Source organism: Bos indicus, chromosome 10 (genome assembly GCF_029378745.1).
Source record: "Bos indicus isolate NIAB-ARS_2022 breed Sahiwal x Tharparkar chromosome 10, NIAB-ARS_B.indTharparkar_mat_pri_1.0, whole genome shotgun sequence".
NCBI classification, from domain to species: domain Eukaryota; kingdom Metazoa; phylum Chordata; class Mammalia; order Artiodactyla; family Bovidae; genus Bos; species Bos indicus.
Genome location: NC_091769.1, coordinates 19,999,828 through 20,009,504, shown reverse-complemented (window position 1 = coordinate 20,009,504; position 9,677 = coordinate 19,999,828). Strand labels below are relative to the sequence as shown.

Genomic DNA, 9,677 nt, shown 5'->3' with positions numbered 1-9,677 from the left:
GAACAAGAAAACTCCCCTGTCTCACCTGGAGGAGGAGATGATGATGGAAGCAAGGCGTCTACTCAAGAATAAGGAAGAAGATGGTCTTTTCCATCTCCCCACTTTTCCTTTGATTACAAAACTCTAGCCCATAATGCTTGCCCACCCACTTGTAAGCCTCTCAAGGACCCTGTTCTAATAAATCACTTCTTATCTATCACTTCGCCTCTCACTGAATTCTTTCTGTGCTGAGAGAGACATCAAGGACTGGAGCCCTTCAGAGCCCTGCAAAAAGCCACGTAGTGCTTTCATTAGGAAACACTCGTGAAACCAGGAACGATTCCCAGCTTCTCCAGGGAGGAGGGCTTTTCTGACTGGCCCATGAAATTCCTTTTCTCATACTACCTACCCACACTGAGATCTCTTTGGTTTCAGTTCCAGTTTCCCTCCTGTGTGTTGGTCTGGAATGCTCATCAGCTGGTTTTCTTGAGCGTGATCCATCATTTTGCCTTCAAGAATAGATCCCAGCTCTTTATGTCCTCTTACAGGAAGCTGCCCAGAATTCTCTGTTAGACCCCGGGGTTTGAGTTTATGGAAGAAACTCCCCTTATTCTTAACTCACTAGGATTGACTCCACCAAACCCAGCTCAACCAGGCCAGCATCACCCTTGCAGTGTTCAGGGCTTTGGGGAGCAGAGCACTAGCTCTGCGTGTTCACCATATCCAGGGCTCCCAGCACTTTATCTAGTGCCAGGAGCCCCATACGGTCCTAGAAGTCCCAGTGCCGTGCAGGATGGCTGGATCCTCAAGGTATCTCATGGCCATGTGGAGCAGGTTAGATTCCCAGCTCTGCATTGGCCGCCTCCTCCCTCCAGACAGAAAGCCTCATTAATTCCTAAACTCAGCTCAGCCTTACCTCTGCTCCAAAACCTTTCTGAATATATCCTCTCCAGCATAATTAGGATTTTGTCCAATTACCCCAGCACTGGCCCACAGTGACTGCAAGTCCATCTTCCTCACGAGGCAAGTTCATCAAGTGAACACCTCTAATGTGCTAGGCGATGGAAGGGAGGATACAAACGCAAGCCTGTTTTCCTGAAGGAGTTCACAGTGTATTGGAAGAGACAGAGACCAGGAACAAGAACCATCAGGGGACTGAATGGTTAGGCTGGGTGTTTAAAAATAAATAGAAATTTATGAGGCAGAGAAAGCCAGCAGTGAGGGTAGGTAGGGGTTAGGGAGACAGTTTGAGCAAAGGGAACAGTACAGAGGTCAGATACCAGGGTTTATTCTGTAAGTGCAAATTGCTCGGTATTGCTAGGGCCAAATTTGGGTCAAAAGCAGACTAAGGGGCAAACAAAAGCCAAGAGGCAGCAGGGCCACACCGGATTCTATTTTGCAGGGCAGGTGACAGGGGAGCCACCGCATGATGTTGAGCAGGGGAGGGAGGCCAGATGTTAGAAAAATCAAATCCTTTTGTGGAGGCTGGACTGCCAGTGAGGCTGAGGTGGGGGGATGGGTCGAGGAGGCGTTTGCACAGTGGATGACAAAGAAGCTGTTTGGGGACATTATGATAGCTGTAGGGGTTGGTGAGTCACGTGCTAGCATGTTGAGGGGAGAGTTTAGAAAGGCTCCCAGAATTCTCAAAAGGCAGGGACAGTAACGAGAGGCAGGCACCTGTGTGTACCAGGACGGGTGATGGGGCTTTGCTCCAGGCCACTGAGTTGGAGGGTGTGGAAATGCAGAATGGTGGCAACCCAGACACCTCCTGAGGTCAGTCTGCCTCTTCAAACCTGGATAAGGCTGGCTGGGATTCTCATTTCTTGACCTGGGAAAGGCCTCGTGCCTTCTCCTGTGTCCCCTGATTTCCACGAACTTTCGGGTTTTAAACTCTCTTGGTCACTTCTGGCTCATGCCAATCCCATGTTTGGTCACCCTCACTCACCATGCCACACTCGTGGTCTCTCACCGTGGTGACTCAGATGCTCCTTCCTTGGAAGGGGGAAAGTCAATAATTTGTGCAAGGCCTGTGCACATGGAAGATGTTATGTAAGACGAGGGGAGTTGATGGGGTTCAGGTCACGGAGGTGCAGTGAGCACACGACATTGAATTCCCTCTCAGATCTCATTTCTAAACCTTCTTTGGAGTGCCTCAAGAGAAGCCCCTTCCCACTGCAGTCATCCTCCCGCTGGCCCTCATTCTCTCATCTTCTTGTTGATATACCTGCTGCTTCCCCTCTCCCGATTATTTCAGGCAATTCCAAATTCTTCTCACTACAGCACAGCAAGAGCTCCTATCTTGAGCTTAGTCTAGGCCCATGTTTTCATTTCTCTAATCCACAGTCAAGTAAGAGAGTGTCTTGAGATGAACATCATCCACTGTGCTTGGAGGGTAATTGTAGTTGTATCATTTTTCAACATTACACACTTTTACAAGATTATGAAAAATGTAAAGGACTATTTCCTTGAACTATTCTCTCCCACGTCTCCCCCTTCCCATCCTCACCTGTGGAGACCCAAGGTGAAGAGTCAGGCACCGAGATCCTTTGTATGGGGTAGGGCTGGCCTGGCTTGTCCATCCCTGCCCATGTCCTCTCCCCATCAATTTGATGGCTGAGGCTTCCCTGGGGCTCAGATGGTAAAGAATTCACCTGCAATGCAGGAGATCCAGGTGTGCTCTGTGGCTCCGGAAGATCCCTTGAAGGAGGGCATGGCAAGCCACTCCAGTATTCTTGCTTGGAGAATCCCATGGACAGAGGAGCCTGGTGGGCTACGGTTCATGGGATCGCAAAGACTTGGACACGACTGAGTGACTTAACACTTTCAGCACGGTTACCGTCTTTCCTGATGGCTCCACACCCCTGACCGGCAAGTGGCTAAATTCAGGAGGAGCTGATGGACTGGGAAAGGAGGGCATTTCTTCTTCATATAGAGCACTGTTCAGTGTTCGTCTTAGAACCAGTTGGAGGATATCCTTTTCCTAGTTCCCAGCACCCAGTCCATCATTGTGGCATCAGCTTCATTTCTTATGACCGTGCCAGGCAGACAGGTCTTTGTTACCACTGAAGTTCACTGCCGGATACCAAAGGGCCAGTAACAGTAACACTAGGGACCTACAAGGGTCCCTCTGAGGGAATGGGAGGGGGTGCATATGTGGGAAGCCTTCTCACACACTCCAGGCCTTGGGTTCCTGAGCCTGTCTGTCCATCCACCTGGGCAACAAGCATCTGCTATGTTAGAATCTGCCTCTGGCGTTAGGCCTTTGGAGAAGAGTGAGAACTTCTGTCCCCACTGAGTCAAGTGGGAAAAGACTGAAGACAGATAAACCACTATGAAATGTGCCAAGAGCTCCATCTAGGGATGCAGAGGACGGCCGGGACGGCTTCTCTGGCTGTTCGAACAAAGCGGTAGTGGTGTTCCGTGTGAAAACACTGAGAAGCGTGTCCCAGGCTGCCTTCCTCTCAGCCGGATGCTGGGTGCACAAGGCTATCTGGACTGGGGGGCTGTGGCAGACGGGCACAGGCTCTGGCACTGGGAGCTCTGACTCCACGGCTAACGGGAGTGATGGGATCCGGGTTTCCTACTGATCACTCGGCTGCAGAGCAGATGGAGTCCCAGACCCAAAGGGGCAGTGAATAGGGATGCTGGGCTCCATATCCAGCCCTCGCCCTCCTCCACATCCAGGCAGGGCAGGGCCTGTGGCTGCTGTGCTCACCTGAGCCCAGACACTCACCCTGTGAGAAAACTTTCAGTGCTACAGACTGAATGTGTGTCTCCCCAAATTCACATGTTGAAATCCTAATCCCCAACATGTGAAGGTGATAAGGCTGTGAGGGTGGGTGCCCAGGATGGGATTAGTGCCCTTATAGTAATAAAAGAGACCCCGGAGAGCTCTCTCTCCCTTCTGCCAGGTGAGACACAGTGAGAAGATGCGAACCAGGAGGCGGGTCCTCACCAGACACCCCGTCTGCCCATTCCTTGATACTGAACTTCCAAACCTCCAGAACTGTGAGAAAATAAATGTTTGGTGTGTAAGCCTCCCAAGTCTATGGTATTTTTGTAATAGCAGCCCAAGCTAAGATGCAGTGAACATAGTCAGCTTGTGAGGCATCCAGGACAGGCAGGGCTCCTTGCAGACACCTGCTCTAGGGCTCAGCCATCACACACTGGTGTGAGGTGTGGGTGGGGTCAGGAAGGCCCAGGCTGGGTGTGGGTCCAGTCTGTGCACCAACACAAACCAAGCTGCTTCCCCAGACATTGCCACATCAGGGACATGGCCTACACACCATTTAGGAACGGCTGTGTTTTCCTGCTGGGGTCACCTGTCTCTTTCTGACAGGTGTGGCCTTCAATCCCTCAGACTCTCAGTCCCTGCAGGGGAATATCGGGGGTGGGAACAGGACTCATCTCCGGGGCTGGTGGACCCCTGGATCACCACCTTGCTTCCCCCGCTGCACCACCCTGTGTGCCTCTGGCACTCCTGCCTTTACGGTGACGAGGGCAATGGTGTCTGCTTGAGGCTGGGAAATGGGATTCCCCACCCCCGCAAGTTCTGTTTCCCTAAGGAAAAAGGAAAATAACTCTTTGTCCAGACCACAGTTTGATTGAATTAAAAAAAGTGTATTGGATTTCCAATACTAAATAAAAACATGAAACTGTTTTTCAAAAAGCCATAGAGTTTACAGCATCAACTACAGAAAAGGCCAAACAAGAGTGTACAGAAACTAGTTCCCAGCAGCCCTCCAGGCCCCCCTCCAGCAGGCAACAAGGCAACAGACACGTTCGTTCCAGATCTTCCTGAAGGAAGCTGCTGGCCAGCAGCTCAACTAGGACATGACAAGACACACAATGGTTTAATTTCAAAAATCACAGGAAAATGTAAGAAAATGTATTAAATTGTGAAAAGGTGCAATACAGAATAGCTTTCCTATTTCTTACTTTTAAAAAAGTCCCCCAACTTTGAACAGTTATTTAAAAATAGGTCCCTCCCCCCGCCCCAGTTCTGTGGCAGTATGCAGGTACCAAGGCCCTGAGGTAACAGAAGTATCAGGGTTCATGGGAGGGAATGCCCCGAATACCGAGCATGTGTCTTTGGGCAAAAGGTAAGACAGTTTCTGGGGAATCTCGAGCTCCTGGTGTCCAGAGTGCTCTTCTCAGGATCAGCTGAAGTGCACTGCATTTCCAGAATCCTGCCTGGCACTATCCTCCATGACCAGCTAGCAGGGCAGCAGGAGGTCCCGCACTGCTCTTTTCACTGCCCCCAAATAAGAAACAGAGAGTTTATCTCCTAGAAGAGCCAGTGTGCCATGAGACCTAAATGGGGGAAATGACCAGCACAGAAAGGCAAGCGGGGCTCCTGCCTGCTGCAGGCTGAGCGCCCCCTGCTGGTCCCAGCCAGTAAGATGCTAGTTCTTGGCTACATCTCCATCTGCCTTACACAGCTCCCTCAGCCTTACACACTCTCTTCTAGGATTTGCTGGGGAGTCAGGGAAGATGCCTGAGGGTCAGTCCTGTATTTTTTCTTAGTATATTCTTAATATATATTAAAAAAACTCAGCTTCTTTCCTTTTAAAGAAGCACACGAGAACCACCTGTAAAAGCCAAAGGTTTCTTGTATGGCTGGCCTCCCAGAGCCCCTCAGAGACCTCCTGCTGCCTTCTTGGAATCAGGGGCTTAGCTGAGCTGCTTGGAGGGTGCGGGGGGGAGCGCTCTCCTGGTCCCCTGCTACTTATGGGACAGTGTTCAGAAAGAACTGCGAGCCTCACTGGTGCTGCTTCATTCTTGCTAACGCCGTCTCCACAGGGGCTCTGAGACGTAGAAACGAGGGCTGGACTGACCGAGGACAGGAACTAGGGAGAAGCAAGGAGTCTTGTGTGGGAACAAAATCCCCACCTTAACATCCGACTTCCCCAACATCAGAGGGTTAACAGCAGGACAGGGGGTCCATCCTCTTCTCTGATTTCCTAGGAATGTGCCAGGCTTGTGCCCTGAACTCCATCACTCCTGTAATATGATGTCTGACTCCTCAGCGTGGATGTTATTATCAGGATATTACCAAGACACCAGGGCAGCTACATCCTTGAACCCACCTATTGCACAGAAGAACTTTTTTTTTTACTAGATCCAAATGAAACTCCAGTTGCAACTTAGTGACAATAGAGATGGACATGCCAGGACAATAAAGAAGATGCTTCCGTTCTCTGCAGGCTTCTGGAAGAAAGTACAATGACTGAAACATTCACAGGATCTCAGCAGCCCCTCCATTTCCAATTCCCAACCCTCCCAGCCCGCCCCCACCCCAATACTGAAACTGCACAGAAACCAACAAACAAGTCTTTTCAATGTTACATTTCATTCAGATAGATCTGTAATCTCACAGTGATGAGAGGAGAAAGTCAGGCCTTTAATAATTATAAAAAAATAATAAAAAAGCTTACAAACAGCAATGCAGTATTTCCTCCCCCCTTCAAAGTGATGGATTAACAGCTGGTAGAGGATGCAATGACTCAGAATCAAAAATAAAAACAAAAACAACAACAAAAAAAAACCAAACCAACCCCTGGAAGAACCCACACTGTCAATGACTTTCCATACATAATTCAAACAAGTAGTCAAATGTCAACCACTTGTGGAGAACACCACGGACTTCCTTGGTTTTGATAGTGTTTTTCTTTTGAAGGTAAAATAAAATAGAACACAAATAAAATTGTACAGAAATGCCAATGTCTACACTCCATAAAGGCGATGCTGTCGCAGCATGAAGACACGGCCTGTCCACCAAGTGAAACATAGGTTGCACTTCTTGCCTCTTCCCTGGACACAACATTCTGGCCCATGGTGCCCAGTCCTGCAGGGTATCGGCAGGCAAAGGGAAGCTGCCTCAACACGGGCGTCTTCCAGGCTGACTGGGAGAAGGCAGGTGGCCAGGCCTGGAGCCAGCCCCACGCCGGGGCACTGGCCGGGCGGCCTGCTGACTCTGTGTTCTCAAGTGCTGTCCTCTGGTGCTCTGTACAACTCCTTGATTTCAAGGCTAAGTCCCAAGACTTCTGGACTCGGGCCGGGAGTCACGTCCCGGTCAAGGTGGTCATGCTGTCGTGATGGCGTTTAGGTCCTTCATCAGTCCTTCCAGGTGGGCCATCTCTTTGGTCAGCTCATCTGGTTCATAGCTCTACGGAAAAGAGAACAGTGTTACTGGGCACGATCCAAATAGCCGTCCAGAAGCAGGGCCCACAGAAAGAGGTCACAGTGTCGAGGGATGAGTGAGAAAACTGCTGGACAGCCTGGACTGCCCACGCCCCTACCAGCCCGGCAGAGTCAGAGGCTGCAGGATGCGCCCAAGCCTGCAAGCATGCATTTCTTTCCATCGCAAAATACCTTTCCTCCAACTTGTGCTGCCAGGGTCACAAGGACCTCACAGGCCCCACCGCTTGCCCCTTCTAGTCTCTGTTGGAGCCAACACAGTTGGTACAACCCCTTGATCTCTGCGCCCCAAGCTCTCCTCCTGAGAGAGTCCTGTACCAGGAAATGCAGAGGTAGGGCATATTTATTGGAATGCGGGAGTGAAAGATCAAGGAGAGACTCTGTTGATGTTGTTTTGAGAGCAACCACTCAGGCAACTTCCTCTATAGCATCCTGCTCAGGAAAGATCATAAACAGGGGCTGGGGGGTAAAAGAACATGTGGACAGTTCAAACCAAGACAAGAGGATCAGAGAGACAGGCCAGAATTGAAAGGGAGGCAGGTGTGATAAGCTAATCCAAGCAGATCGAGCCTGCGGCACAGCCCAGGCTCAGGGGAGCAGATGAGTGCTCGCCTGTGGAATGAGCGAGCCTGCCCCACACTCTGGGCCAACACGGGAACTCACACTCTCGGAGTCTTCCAGCATCCTTGTGGTCTCCTGCACTTCAGGGGCACTGGGAACCACCACTGGCATAGGAGGCCGGCTCCTTCCTAAAGTCCCGATGGAGGCCGTCTTCACGGCGTGGATGTGATGATTCAGAGCTGCAGGGGGAAAGGGCACCATCAGGGGTGTGTCTGAGCCTGCTCCCCTGGTCCTCACAAAGGTATCTGAGGTCCAGATGCTGCTCAGGGTGAGGGATGCACACACACCCAGCACAGAGCTCCTGCTCTGAAAAGGGACTGAAACAGGATGGAAGGAGGGAGAGAGCAGGGCATCCAAGAGCCAGAGAAGATGTTCCGCTTGGCTTTAAAAACTCACCTCTTGGACCAGTGGTTCTCACAGTGCAGAGGTTCCAGGGCCCCTCGCAAAATGTCTGGGAGGGCAAAACTCCTTTCATAATGATACCCAGACACATTTTGCCCTTCCACTGATGGTACAAAAGCAATAGTGGGAAAAACTGCTGGAGCCTTAGCACAAATGAAGGTATTGGCACCATGTTGTAAAGTCATTCATGAACACACACACGTGACAAGTTTAAAAAAGAGCCAGTGTAATTAACGCAGAAAAAGTTATGTTATGAAATTGATTACCCATCTTTTAAATATTCTAAAATGGAAATACGGGTAAAATACTACTGCACACCAAAGCATGATGGCTGTCTGCAATAAAGGCACTGGTAATTGAGTTGTGAGCTGAACTGTTGCTTTCATTACGAAACACCAATGTTATTAATAGTTCAAAGAAAGACCAACGCACAAACAGGTTATTTAGACTTGAGCATTTGGCAGACATTTTCTAGAAAGTGAAAGAAGTCCGTAGGGAAGACAATGGACAGCATTTATTTCCAATGATAAAATTTAAGTTTAAAGTGAAAAATCAGAATTTTGAAAAACTTGTATCTGCTACCATGATCTTGAGGGCTTCCCAATATTTAGACCTTGATGATATTAATGAATGACTTTTAGATACTGTTTAACAAAATGTATCAAGATGTGGAGGGTCTGTATAACTTAGTGAATCAGTACTTTCCAAATGACTGACATGTGGTGTTCAGTACCATGCATTCAAAGTGCAGGCTAGACGGATTTAGGGGACAGAGTACAAATAATTATATGGTTTTGGATTCCACATGACAAAGAAATCAATAAAAAAAATCACAGTTTGCTGAGTTTTGCTGTAGTGTCAAAGAAGAATACCCACAGCAGTCTGAAAAGTTTATATAAATAATCTTTCCTTTCCAGCTACATGTCTGTGAGGCCAGACTTTCTTTGACCAAAACCACACACTGCTTGGTTTAAATGCAGAAGCAGGTGATGACAATCCGGCTGTCTTCTATGAAGCTAGAAACTAAAGAGATCTGCAAAAATGTAAGGCTGCTACTCTTCTCACTATATTTTTATTTTGAAAGTTATTTCTCATGAAAATATGTTATTTACCTCAACGTGACAGATTTATTGCTATTTTTATATGAATACAATAGTTTTAAAATGTTTTGATTCCTAACATAGTGAATAATGACAGGTATAACTCGTGTGAAGAAAAAGTTCCTTTGCAGCTTCAGTAGCTTTTAAGAGTTAAAAAGGGTCCTGAGACCAAAAGCTTGACAACGAGCGACTTATTCTGAAACAAATCATCATAAGAGAGAAATTTGTGTCAAAGAGTAGGAGGCAGAAAGCATGCCTTTGAGGCGAGAGGACCTTTGTTGAGCTGTGTGAACTCAAAGAGTTAACAAGCCTTCTGCAGGGTTATTCCTGCAACCTTGGTTTTTTCCTTGCTTCCAAGTCTTGAACTCCCTAATC

At 48.7% G+C, this 9,677-nt stretch overlaps 1 protein-coding gene across 9 annotated transcripts in view; it reads right to left on the bottom strand.

The window, feature by feature from the left end:
- Positions 1-4,578: 4,578 nt before the first annotated feature.
- The window catches only part of NEO1 (neogenin 1), a 241,560-nt gene continuing 236,461 nt past the window's right edge, over positions 4,579-9,677 (bottom strand). For all 9 annotated transcript variants that reach the window (XM_070797052.1, XM_070797050.1, XM_070797044.1 and 6 more), the window contains 2 exons: positions 7,843-7,979; positions 4,579-7,147 (listed from right to left, as the gene is read on the bottom strand). In XM_070797052.1, the coding sequence (XP_070653153.1) occupies positions 7,064-7,147; positions 7,843-7,979 (221 nt within the window). In that variant the 3' untranslated portion in view covers positions 4,579-7,063. The remainder of the gene's footprint in view (positions 7,148-7,842; positions 7,980-9,677) is intronic.